General features: G+C 37.3%; 2 protein-coding genes and 1 long non-coding RNA gene across 3 annotated transcripts in view; 1 reads left to right on the forward strand and 2 right to left on the reverse strand.

The window, feature by feature from the left end:
* LOC121640220 overlaps window positions 1-13,105 on the forward strand; it is a 56,689-nt gene that overhangs the window by 24,304 nt on the left and 19,280 nt on the right. The window lies entirely within an intron of this gene.
* Window positions 1-13,105, reverse strand: part of LOC121640165 (myelin-oligodendrocyte glycoprotein-like) — a 123,208-nt gene that overhangs the window by 22,652 nt on the left and 87,451 nt on the right. The gene's annotated exons all lie outside the window — the stretch shown is intronic.
* LOC121640170 (CD276 antigen homolog) lies at window positions 1,445-9,343 on the reverse strand. The gene is made up of 4 exons (XM_041985869.1): window positions 9,146-9,343; window positions 3,350-3,688; window positions 1,903-2,244; window positions 1,445-1,733 (listed from the first exon to the last, which is right to left on the reverse strand). The coding sequence occupies exons 1-4, from the start codon at window positions 9,213-9,215 to the stop codon at window positions 1,693-1,695; spliced, it is 792 nt and encodes a 263-aa protein (XP_041841803.1). The 5' UTR covers window positions 9,216-9,343; the 3' UTR covers window positions 1,445-1,692.

Genomic DNA, 13,105 nt, shown 5'->3' on the forward strand with positions numbered 1-13,105 from the left:
ACAGCCATTCGTATGTGGACGCTGTTCGTATACCTTCCACCTCTGGGCAGAGAAAAGCACCTCCATTGGATTTAGTGAAAGATAAGAGTCAGCTGAAATAAATTATTCAATTTAAGAGACATTTTCAAGAAAAAAAATAAAAATAGTTATAAAATTTGCTTGACAGATTTTGACAACTAGTTTAACATTTTCTGTATGTAATGACTCAAACAATGAAATGAGGACTATTTGTTTTATATGGAATGACTATTCAGCATTCACAAGTATAGTTAATTTTGACTGACATGACATTAACAAATAATAATGTTATAAAACAGCAGAGAGTTGTATGAAAGCAACTGATGCATGTCCAAAAGCATTTGCAGTTTGTTGGAAGGAATGAGAAACTGCTACTATGATGTGCACAAATGACTAAATGTTGTGGAGGTTGAACTAACTGTTGTGCAAATGTAAATAGTGATGAGAGAAATGCACCAAAGCGACTGAGAAAAAAAGTAAATTAAATTATTAAAGTTAATAAGTTGCTTACATTATCATGTCTGCAGGTCACTAACTGCACTCGTAGGGAGCAAAGATGAAACTCACATCCTCACTCAGAGGACATGATGTGTTGAGGTGTGACCAGTTACAGCTGCTGGATTTTGGCAAACTGTGGTTTTATGGATGAAGAGACCTGCAGTGATGTTTGAAGGAAGGTTTACTGTGTTGATAAAATGCTGGAAATTTCAGATGCAGCAGCACAGCGACACCTACTGGTTTCCAGTATTTACAGCAGCTCTTCATCACTGATGCTGAAAAACTTCAACACCTCACTGAACTTCATCATTTTCATCATTTTCATTGTAAAAGTTTTCATCCTAAAATATAAAATACTTTAGTCCAGACACAGTTAATGTAAATTTATTCATTTAGATATAAAAACTGTTTATTTGCCATATTTTTCATTCCTGATGTGATTAAATCAAACTGACATGATGAATTATTAATATTCTTCATTTAACTGCAGTTCTGACGTAACATCTTCAGGTAGGAACTGCAGTAAAATTACTTTTTGATTTGCAATTTTTCAGTTCTAACACAAAAACTACGAGGAAAATCCTAAATTTAAACTTCATTTGTTCAAACCATCATTGAAGAGGCGCATATTCAAAGGAAATTAGTTTCAATGTTTTTATTAACCTGCTATTCAGAAAAACATGAACACATAAAGAAAGTGATGCTACACACACATTTAAAAGAAACTGGAAAGACACACAGAAATGTTTAGAGAATATACAATTAATACTGTTTTTAGATTCTTGTACAGTCAATCAATCTTGACAGGTAAGAGTGTCAGGATTGGGTATATAACACACACACACACACACACACACAAACACACACACACACACATATATATATATATATATATATATATATATATATATATATATATATTTATATATACATATATTTATATATACATATATATAGAAGCCTGCCATACAGAATTCCACAAGCGTTTTACTGGAGAAGAAACACATGTAACAGATAAACTACGGTAAATGTAAAGTACATAAAGTATAACCAGCCAAACAGAAAAACAATATGTACACCCCTACAGGAGGCTCCACTCCCACGCAGTAATAAAGGCTGCAGGATGTTGGATGAAACCAGTGGTCTAATTAAAAATGGGATTCTCATCCTGTCTTGTCAAATCTGACCTTTGTTGTTTGGATCTTCCTCTTTAAACTTTGTAAGAGAAAATAACAGGACTAAATATTCAGGTCATACATGTATAAATACATGTTAACATGTTTCTCCACACAAAGAAAATATAAACTGAATTGGGATAAAATGTGTTTCAGTGTAAACATTTTATAAACATGTTTCTTTTTGTTAAATTTGTTCATCAGTACTCACCAACTTTCAGATCGATGTTTCCTTTTTTCACCCGACAGTTAAGATTAGGAACAAAACAGGTGTAAATTCCTGCATCTTCTTCAGTTACTTTACTCAGTTTGAGGGAAATGTTTCCATGAGTCATTTCATTATGGAAGAGAGAAGTTCTGCCTTTAAACCTCTGATCTTGATTATCTTTATCATCTTTAAGATTTCGATATAAGTGCACCATAGTTTTGTTCCATCTCCACTCCACAGCCAGAGATGTTACATCAAACGGAGGATCCAGGTGGCATGGTAGAACCACATCCTGACCCGACTCTGCTGTAACTGGATCAGGTGAGCCGATCACTTCAGACTCTCCTGGAAAAACAAACATTTAGATGAGAACTTTGTTTCCTAAAACCATTAAAGTCAAAGATGACTGAGCAGCTGCTGCTTCATCAGAAACATGTAAAGTGTGTTTTGTTAGTTTTGTAAAGTTAAGGACTTCAGTTTTGTTTCTAGCAGCAATAAGTATTTCTGTGTAATAAATGATTTAATAAAAACCCCTGATCCATTAGACAAAGCAGCTGATGTAAATCACTACTTTACAGCTTTACAGTGTTTTAGTTTCTATTTATGCACATCGGTTTAACCTTATTTATTCTGTCTGAATCTTATTTACCCACATTGTCTTTTTACATGTAACTTTGTCTTTTAACGTGTCTTTTAAATACCTGACACTGTTTCCATAGTAATGCTCACTTTTATTGTATATTGTTATGCAGTGACAGTAAAGACATTCTATTATTCTATTCTACTCTATTTAGATCAGTAGCTGCTTCAGGATGGATATAACCTTCTGAAAAGATGATGCAGCCACCGCTGGGTGGCCTTCATTTTGGCCCTTATACTGTCACATATAAAAGAGTCATCCGAATGTCTCCTCTCCTCATCTACAACTTTATGTAAATGTAACAATGACAGTATCACCTCTTTACTGGATCCCAGTACATATCAGCCATCTCCACCATAATATCAAGTATCTGAGGGTGTCTGATTGTGTCAGACCAAAATTTTCCTCTTTTTTTCTTATTGGTCAGTGGTTGTTTGGGGGAATTTCGCCCCCTAGTGAACATTTGTTGTAACTGCATGACGTTGTCCAGGTGGTTTGATCCACTTGACTGAAGTGCAGCGTGAAAGCAAACCAAACCAATGGAAGATGCAAAGTTTTTAGGAATTCAAGTTATTGAACAGAGTCCTCCAGACTATCCTGGTGTGGTTTTGTCCTCATCTCCTCTGCAGCAGCAGCTCTTTCTAACAGCCCTCTAACACTGTCATGCTCCAACCTGAGCTTACCTGGACGTCTGTACTCTGACTTACAGCTTATTACCTGTACCAAGTACTTTGCTGCTGAAGGTAGAAGCTGTGATCACATGTTGTACATTTCCATTTTTAATATTTGGACAATATTTTGGAAACTCACCAACAATGAGACCAACGTAACAACTCTTCTCCACTGAGCCGACCTGAAAGGAGCACTTGTATCTTCCAGAGTCGGAGAGTTTTAAAGAAGAAAGTTGGAGTGACAGATTTCCTTTACGGAGACCTTCAGAGAACAGAGACGTGCGTCCTTCAAACCTCTCCATTTGTTCTCCAGGAACGTCTTTTTCACCTTTACGAATGTGTACAACATCACTCTGCTGAGTCCATTTCACTGTGTTGTCTGTTGCGTCCTGCTGGGGCTCGAGGTGACACTGTAGAATGATGCTGGAGCCGCAGAATGATACTACCGGCTCAGAGGAGCAAAATATCTCAGTTTCAGCTGGAGAAAGAAAACAAATAGTTCATAGAAATCAGACAAACCTCTGTCCAGCAATAATATCATCAAAGAAAAAACCTTGACTATGTTTAAATGTAGTTTACAATGGTGCTAAATTATGACGGAAAAGACTTCAGTCTGCAACAATAATGAAAATATAAGTTATTACAACAATGAATCAAAATATAAAAATCAACAAATATTTTAAAGAATCACTTAAATGAGCAAAATAAAGAAACAACAGGATTAAATACTTTTCCCTGACATGAATAAAACTTGTTCATCATTATAAACATTTTCGTTCATTCTGGTGATTTTTTTATGTCTCAGTCTGTCCGTCATTTTGTCTGTGAGTGCATATGACACGATTCTTTGTAAGAACATCTCTTTTCAACAGTTTAAAGTTTTAATGCAACTTTTTATCCAGAAAATGAGACTCAAACATCACAGAATGCATCATTACTTTTTGTAACAGCTATTAGATTTAAAATGTGGGTTTAATGTGACTTACTGGGACATTTTTGTCCTAAAACATAAGGACAACAACAACAGTGCCTTTAAGTAATCAAGTTGCCATTTAAAGGGTTAAAACTGTATAATTCTATGAATGTTTTGGTAGTTTTAAGCAGAGCAGAAGTTATTTTTAGACATTTATGCCCCCAAAAAAGCAGAGAAGATATTAATCTGTAAAGTTTTACATCAGTTCTTCAGAAGTGGACATTTCTGTCCATTATTAATTAAGAGGATAGTAAATTAAGCGGATGCCTGAGAGTTAACAGAGAAAATTTACTTTGGGAAATAAAGAAAACTGTAATGTAAAATATGGAAATCTCTTTGTTGGGCGGCCAAGAGGACAAAGGAGTTTAACTTAAGGAACCAAAATGGCAGCTGCCCTGACGTCACATCTTCATTACATGTATTATCCCCAAGTACTTCCCAAGTTCCTGGGTGTGCACGTTACAGAGGACCTCTCCTGGACCATCAACACCACATCACTGACCAAGAAAGCCAACCAGCACCTCTACTGCCACCACAACCTGAGGAAAGCTAGAGCCCCGCCCCCATCATGTGCACTTTGTACAGAGGCATCATGGAAGGCGTCCTGACCAGCAGCATCACCATGTGGTACAGCACCTGCTCCACGTCCTGCAGGAAGACCCTCTAACATATCATGATAGCAGCTAAGAAGATTGTCGGTGCCTCTCTTCCCTCACTGCAAAACATCTACACCTCTCGCCTCACCCTTAAAGCCCTCTGCATGGTGAGAGATCCCCCACCCGTCACACAGCTTCTTCAGCCTGCTGCTATCAGGAAGGAGACTGTGGAGCCTGCGGACCAGGACCAGCAGCCTGAGGGACAGCTTTGTCCACCAGGCTGTCAGGACACTGAACTCTCTCCCTACTCTCCCTGGTCTCTTTATCCAGACTGATGTTGTGTTGGGAGAGAAGAGACTGTAGCGAAGACAGTCACTAAGACACTGTTAGCAATATCAACTTTAGTCAAATTTATTATTGGTGTTAATAATTTTCACTGTTAGAAGCTTCATTGTTTGGTTTTTATCTTCTTTACTGAGCTGTAGAGAAGAGTTCTCTGGTTTGTCAGGCAGGTATGAAGCTGGACTGCTGCCACAGAGAAGGATGCTAAGTTGCTATGGTAACCTTCATGAATATGAAACCTGAGGGCACATTCACTCTGGCCCTGTTTGGCCTGCTTTAAACTAGTGTGCCTCTAGAGAGAGAGTGGCGCCATCTCCGTTCACTGCAATGGTTCAGTTTTTTTCACAGTAATGGCGGCGTATGGAGCCCCTCAAAAGTTCCCGGAAGTTAGCAAAAGCTAAGCGACGGTCAATGTATTTCAATGGAGCAGATTGTCGGAGCTACACTTCTTCAAGGTAAGATGTTTTAATAGTCATATTTCCATATCAGTTGTGCATCGAAATCAACTTGACAGGAATAATTAAATATGTTGACGGATTGTCACCGTCTAGATTAATATATTTAGAGATTATAAACCGATAAAAGTTTATGCTAGCACACTGATAGCAACAGGTGCCACAGGCTGATGAATGTAAATTCTGTTCGTCAGTATAAATTGATCCAACGCCGTTGATAGCGAGGTTAATGTGTAGGGAGAGCGATTGTAGTTACATTTTTATTTAATTTTAATGTATTTATAAGGCTGTGGAATTATGGACAAAGATATGAAGATGAATACACAGTATTAGATAGCACAATACTCTTAGTATATATGTTTACAATCTTTGCAACTATAAAACCTAACCTGTTAAATGTAACAAACATGTTAACCTTAAGAACTTAACAAAATATACACATACAAAATAAGTGGCTGATTGTACTTGAGTGCATTTGCTGCACTAGACAGCACTCAGCACTCTCCCAGTGTGCAGGATGAGAGCAGAGAAGCAGAGAGATGCTTAAGGGAAGTATATCACTCTTCCCTCGTGCAGCATTGTCCTGAAGAACTTTCAGCTGTTCTGGGGTTGCCTGACGTTAACTGGGATACTGTTCTTCTTCACCTTCCTGGTTTGGCCACTTTTAAGTGTTGTTTCCTGTCTTTTTTTTCTACATTCCGCAACCTCAACCATATAAATCTCCCTGTGATGTGTTCTCTGTGTTTAATTTAAAAATAAACTTCCCAATGATATGGTCTTTGAAAATGTGTAAATGCATTGTTTTAATATGATTACCGCACATATTTTTTTGTTTTCACAGTCCCTGATGGTGGTCAAATGTATCCTGCTGACTTTGGCCATCCATATTTTCCTTCTGTCCCTGTCTTTGGGGAAGCCATACATACGCACGCCTTTCTCTGAGCGATTGGAGCATCCCCATGCAGCACAGCATACCATGGTGAAGACTGTATTCAAGGATAGCAGAGAAAAGAAATGGCTAGACATGCTGATCTAGTCGAGTTTTATGCTATTGTAAAGGAATTCTTTTAGGTATTAAATGCATTTGGAAAACAAAGGGTGTTTGTCTGATTTATTATGTATATATAGGGAGTAAGTCTTGGGATAGTTACAAATAGTGATAGAAAAACATGTATTTTCCATGAATTGAAATCAAAATTTTATTTATTTGCCATGGATTTTCTGTAAGAACACATTATATTGTGAGTCCAGACTTGTGTAGTTATCAGTCTGCCTCAGTCAAAATAAGTCTTAAGACTTAAAAGCAATTCACACAAGTAGATACTAATAAGTAAGAATAGATAACCCATTTATTTGAAATGAATTGGGATCTAAATTTTATTTATTGGATATAGATTTCCTGTAAGAACAGTTATCATTATGCTGTGAGCCTAGATTTATTGTGTAGTCACTTGGTAAATCATTGTTGTCACCTGTTGGTATGCCTCAGTCAAGTCTGAAAGATAAAGTTAAAAAAAACAGAAAATATTACGATTTACATTGCTGTTGATGTCATACAGGTTTAGTAAACCTTTGATGATTCATATCAATGAACACAACTATAAAAATATTGCAAAGCAAAGCCTTCATTGATCATTATTTACCGATTATCGTAGTTTTCTTATTATTTTGTATTGGCCGCCAAGCACTTCCTGGAACTTTTGGAGGCTACATGGACCACATGATCGGCGAGCGTTTTGAGCTTCCGGTGACGCCACTCTCTCTTTAGAGGCACTCTACTTTAAACAAACCCTGGTCCACTTCCATGGATAGTACGGGCCATCCAGGGAACCAAACAGAGGAAGTGATGTGGGGCATGTCATAGAGCAGCATGCTGGTTAACTCGCTGTCTCTCCTGCTGCTCATACTGGACAGATTGTGGAGAAAACTGCTTTAGGTTTGAACACTAAAGAAACAGAAACTCCAAGACTGGAAAAACTTATTGTTGCTCCATTGTTTACTGGTGGTGAACCAGCTGTTTTCAGTCCTGGTCAATGAATGAGACAATTTTTCTTCTTTTTTCTTATTGGTCAGTGGTTGTTTTGGGGACACACACACCCTGGACTCTGACAGACCCCACCAACACTTGAACTTTTTACACCCTCAGGAACAAGCACACAGCAACTTTAATAACTTTCACCAGACCATAAGCTAACTGTAATTTGCATGTCTATTTATTATCACGTTTAATTTACTAAGTGATGGTACTTGTGTTGTTTGTTTTGTAAAGAATGGTGCGCGTCTGGTAACTGGTGGAATATGCTGCTGTGTCCTCTGTCAGAAGGAGACTCACATCCAGAGACTGACTTCTATATAGAGCGGTTTTTAATCACCATACAACGGTGGCATTACAGAGATTATGGTGTGGATTCTAAAGGATAAAAAGCATTTAAAGAAACATAAATACAAATTAACATATTTAACTACGTCAATATAAAACAGCCATATTATAATGAAATTACAGTGCTACACTGTCATGTAAATAAGCTGCATTGATGTTCCAAAGGCGGAATATAAAATGAAGAATGAGCCCACAAGTCGCCACTAGATGGCACTCCAAGACCAGAAATGAAACAACATAACAAGAAGGAACACGTTACTTCACCGTAGCAATAACATATTTCAGGAGACATTAAATGGAGGAAATGTTACTACATATTAATGAAAGCAGAAATTAGCGAACATATGGCTTATTATGTTTCTCTGTTCGTCCTCTACATGCTGCAGAACTGACAATAAAGGTGACTTTTATAGATAACAACAAAGAATATTCTGTGTTTTAAGTTATAACAAACTTATAACAAACGTTATCTGGTGGCAGCATTAGCTTCTGTACATTTAGCATTTAGCATGTTGCTAGTACATAACTGATGGACTGAGTCACTTCCTGGATAAAAAAACAAAAAAAAAAAACAAAAACAAAAACGTTGGGAATGCCAAGATTGATTTGTCTTAATCTTATTACCGGACTTTCACTGAAGCCTTTTAGCATTCGGTATTTTAAGTTATAACTTGTTAAATTGAGCCGAGTAAACTACCGGACCAGATCTGACTAGACCTGGTCAAGTCTATGGCAGTTGAGCACAAAAAAAAGAAAGAAAAAAACGAGATTTGGATAGAAACTCCCTCTGCGTGCGTTGTGTTTTGTTGTAACAATAAATGGAAGAAACATGCTTTTATATATTTATTCAGATGACAAAGAAGGAGGAGTCAGGACATTTCGACAGTTTGAGAAAATAAAGTTGTAACTTGAATATTTAATATTTTCTACTTGTTGCTAAGACTTTAGCAGAAAGCAGAATTATTGAATGATTAACAGAAGAATCCCACAAAAACTAAATAAGCTCGTCCCTGTCTCTAATGATCCACTTTATTAAAACACAGCTTCACTTTGACTATTTATGTATTATTTGTTTAGTCCTTTGTATCTGACGTGTTTTGGGGCCAAACCAAAAGATGATGGAGATTAAAATAGACATTAAAAGAGAAAAGACTACTTGGGTCTAACAGGGAGATATTTTCTAACTTACCTGTAACTTGTTCCGCGACTGACAGCAGACTGTAGCATCCAGTCCAAAAAAGCAGCTTAAACATCATCATTTCTAACCGCTAAAAGAGCAGATTTCATCCGCTGTTCAACAAATAAAGGCCGTCGATCAGTTTTCACACCGTCCGACTCCGTCAGGATCTGTTACCTCTACCCTCGCCCACAGGAAAAAGGGTGGAGTCAGTGGCGCTTTCAGGGAAAAGCACGTCTACGTATCTCCATGCCTCTACCACACACTCACGTTACTAAGGTTCTACGGATAGCAGCAGAGCACAAAATAGACTTTATCGATTTTTTTTAATCTACTGCTTCAGTTGGGGCTGGAGAAAGTTAAAGTCATTGTAACGTGTTTGCTGTGTTTTCTCATTGTTAACACAACCAAAGACTTCTGTCCACAATTATATTATTTGCAACATTGTTGTAGGTGCTTTGTGAGAAGTTTGATTTGGTTATAAACAAAGAATCACACTTAGTGTTTATTTGTGTTATGTATGAAAACTTTAGGTTTATTCAAATAAAATTATTATTTAAACCTATTTGATTTACCATTTCACAGTGTGTTTTCCTGACTGTATTGGGCTACATTCTTTCTGCAGGAATGCAGCTTCATACATTTTGCCAAGAGAGAGCTCTGTTAAGTCATATTGTTGTGGGGAAACAATATCTGATGGGTTTCTACTGACTTGTCTTCAGTCCACTGGTAGCTTCTCTAAGTTTGATCCCTCTAACACAAAGTATCTTCATTGTAGCCAGAGCGAAACATATTCTGACGGCTGAGGCTCACCTGTCAGGTACCCCTGTGTTTAAAGGGTGAAGATGTTTCCACATCTGTCAGTGTATTTCTACTAACTCATTTTCAGTCCAGCAGTAGCTTCTCTGAGTTTCATCCCTCTAACACAAAGTATCTTCATTGTAGCCAGGGGGACATGCACTCTGATGTTTAAGGTCGACCATGTTCAATGAAAGTCAGCTGATGTTAATAAACTTCAAGATCAATACATTTTTTGCCTGGATGACTGAAAATCTACACAGAATTAGCCTACTGTCTCTATATAAATATGTTCATGATGACAATGAACACACAGTACAGATCTCACCATCATAGAACAAGTTTTAGATTAAACATAGCCACAGAAGCCAGTGAGACAGCCTTAATCTACATGGAAGTTCCTCAACTTCCTTTGGCCAACTTGTTAAGTATCTTTGAAAAAACTATATGAATGTTTACTAAGGCCATTTGTTGTACAGTCAAAGTTAGAGAGTGCTCATCATATTATTTTAATTTAGGTTTTATTGTTCATGCTGCCATCTGTATAATTTTAGATGAAAAAAAAAATCATTGCATCACCTTAAAAATCATTCTAATTTTCTTTTAGTGTTTAAGGGTTTTCCACAATAACATGTAGAAAGACACTGTTATATCTACATATGTATGCGTATATAGTGCTTAAAAAAGCAACAACCCTCTCTGGAACTTTGAATATCTATTTCTAGGCCTTTAAAAATGTGCACACAGGGATTGTTAGCAGACAGTTAAGTGCCAGAAGTTGCACATCAAGTAAACCACAAGACTACTTCATTAATGTTTTTTTTTTTTTAAGATTCATTTTCATATTTGCACGTAGTATATGTCACTTATGTGATTGCATAACTATTTTAAAGCAGTTTTCAATTATTTGCACAAAGTTATTTTCAAACTAGTCCACACCGTTTGCTACCTGCAACTGGGCTATGTGCACACAACGTTACATTTTACATCTGAGCAGACAAGAATTACATGTGGAGTTCCCCAAGGTTCCATCCTGGGGCGTCTTCTGTTTAACATCTACATGCTCCCACTGGCACAGATTATAAAGAAAAACGAAATTAGTTACCATAGCTAAGCAGATGACACACAGATATATATTACAATGTCACCAGGAGATCGAGGCCCTGTACAGGCTCTTGGGAAATGGATTGAAGAGATTAATGACTGGATGTGTCTGAACTTTCTCCAGTTAAACAAAAACAAAACTGAGGTGATGGTTTTTGGAGCCAAAGAGAAATGATTAAGTGTCACCTCAGAGCTTCAGTCTATACACCTAAAAACCACCAGCAAGGCCAGAAATCTGGGTGTAGTGATGGACTCAGACCTTAACTTTAAGAAACACATTAAGGGAATTACAAAATCAGCCTACTATCACCTTAAGAATGTATCAAGGGTAAAAGATCTGATGTATCAGCAGGACCTGGAAAAACTAGTCCATGCTTTCATCTTTAGTTGGCTTGATTATTGTAACAGTGGTTTTACAGGTTCTACCTAAAAAATCAATTAGACGCCTGCAGCTTATTCAGAACTCTGCTGCTCGAGTCCTCACTAAGACCAAGAAAGTGGACCACATCAGTCCAGCTCTGAGGTCTTTACACTGGCTGCCTGTTTGTCAGAGAATAGACTTTAAAGTTCTGCTGGTGGTCTATAAAGCTCTGAATGGTTTAGGACCAAAATACATCAGTGATCTCTTGACCCAGTATGAACCTACCAGAACCCTCAGGTAATCTGGATCCAGTTTCTTATAAGTCCCCAGAGTCAGAACCAGACATGGAGAAACTGCATTCAGCTTCTATGCTCCACATGTCTGGAACAAACTCCCAGAAAGCCTCAGATCAGCTCAAACACTCAGTTTATTTAAATCCAGGTTGAAGACCCACCTGTTCTCTGCTGCATTTCTCTAGTTTGTATTTAGAAGTCCATATCTGCATTTGGTTCTTTTATGCTGAAATCTTAACTTTATTTCTTTATTTGAGCTTTTTCCTGCTGTTTTTATGTAATCAATTTTATCTTTTTTAATGCACTTGTATTTTTTTTCTTTTTCTCTTCCCCTGCACCTTGCTGTAATGTATTATGTTTTATGTAAAGCACTTTGAATTGTCTTGTACATGAAATGTGCTAAACAAATAAATTTGCCTTGCCTTGCCTTGCCTTTATTGATCTGGCAAATTAGATAAGAAGTCACAGAACAGTGAAAAACCTGCAGAAGAGGTATGTGAAGGCCCATCTAAATCCTGAACAGCCTTATTGTGCAAAGTGACAATTATAAGCTTAACTCGCCTTAACGTTTTCACAGAGTCAAGCTAATTAACCTATTTGAGTCATCCCTGCTAGGCAAATGCTACAGGTGACTCCAAATTTATATTCTCCCTTTTATGTTACTATTTTGCAATGAAATGTTTTAAAAAGGCTACATTATAAATGCAGTCTGTACATTTGATTTTTCCAATGTGTTTTTTGAAGGTAAACCATCCATTTGAACTAGTGGGGATGGACATCGTTGGTAAACCAGCCAATACAGAGGCTGGAAACATGCACATCTGCATGATGGTGGACTACTTCACTAAGTGGTCTGAGGCATTTGCCCTCCCTGCAAAAACGGCTGCAAATGTTGCCGAGTTCATTATCAAGTTCTTCTATCGTTTTGGGGCCCCAAAACGAATTTTGACTGACCAGGGACAAGAGTTTGTTAACAAGGTTTGTTGGATTTTGGATGTTGTTACAGTACATAACAATGTAGTTCCGGGTGGTGCTGGAATAGGTGGGAGATTTTACACCGGGATTACAAAACAAAGGGTCTTCATAGGATTACTGCAATAATTGCACGTATTCATGTTTATTGTTGATCAACAGGTAAACACAGAAGTGTGCAAAACTCTGGGCATTAAGCGTAGCCTTTGTGCACCTTATCACCCACAGACAAATGGGCTTGTGGAAAAGTTAAACGGGACCATACAAAGGTAATTTTAGTTTTCTTAATTACTATATATTTGTTTGGTTTGAAAATATGTTTAATACTTGGTATATGCCATATCCACCATATCCGCCATGCCACCAAATCTGGTGCTGTTATGCATTTTAAACATAATGTTTAAGTACATTGAACCTAAATCTACTGTTCTCATCAAGAATCAC

Source organism: Melanotaenia boesemani, chromosome 5 (assembly GCF_017639745.1).
Source record: "Melanotaenia boesemani isolate fMelBoe1 chromosome 5, fMelBoe1.pri, whole genome shotgun sequence".
In the NCBI taxonomy this organism is placed as follows: Eukaryota; Metazoa; Chordata; class Actinopteri; order Atheriniformes; family Melanotaeniidae; genus Melanotaenia; species Melanotaenia boesemani.

Coding starts and splice junctions, on each gene's coding strand:
- LOC121640170 (XM_041985869.1), bottom strand. CDS start 9,215: ATGATGATGTTTAAGCTGCTTTTTTGGACTGGATGCTACAGTCTGCTG. Junction 2,245..3,349: donor TTACGTTGGTCTCATTGTTG/GTGAGTTTCCAA, acceptor TTGTTTTTCCAG/GAGAGTCTGAAGTGATCGGC. Junction 1,734..1,902: donor AAACATCGATCTGAAAGTTG/GTGAGTACTGAT, acceptor TTTCTCTTACAA/AGTTTAAAGAGGAAGATCCA.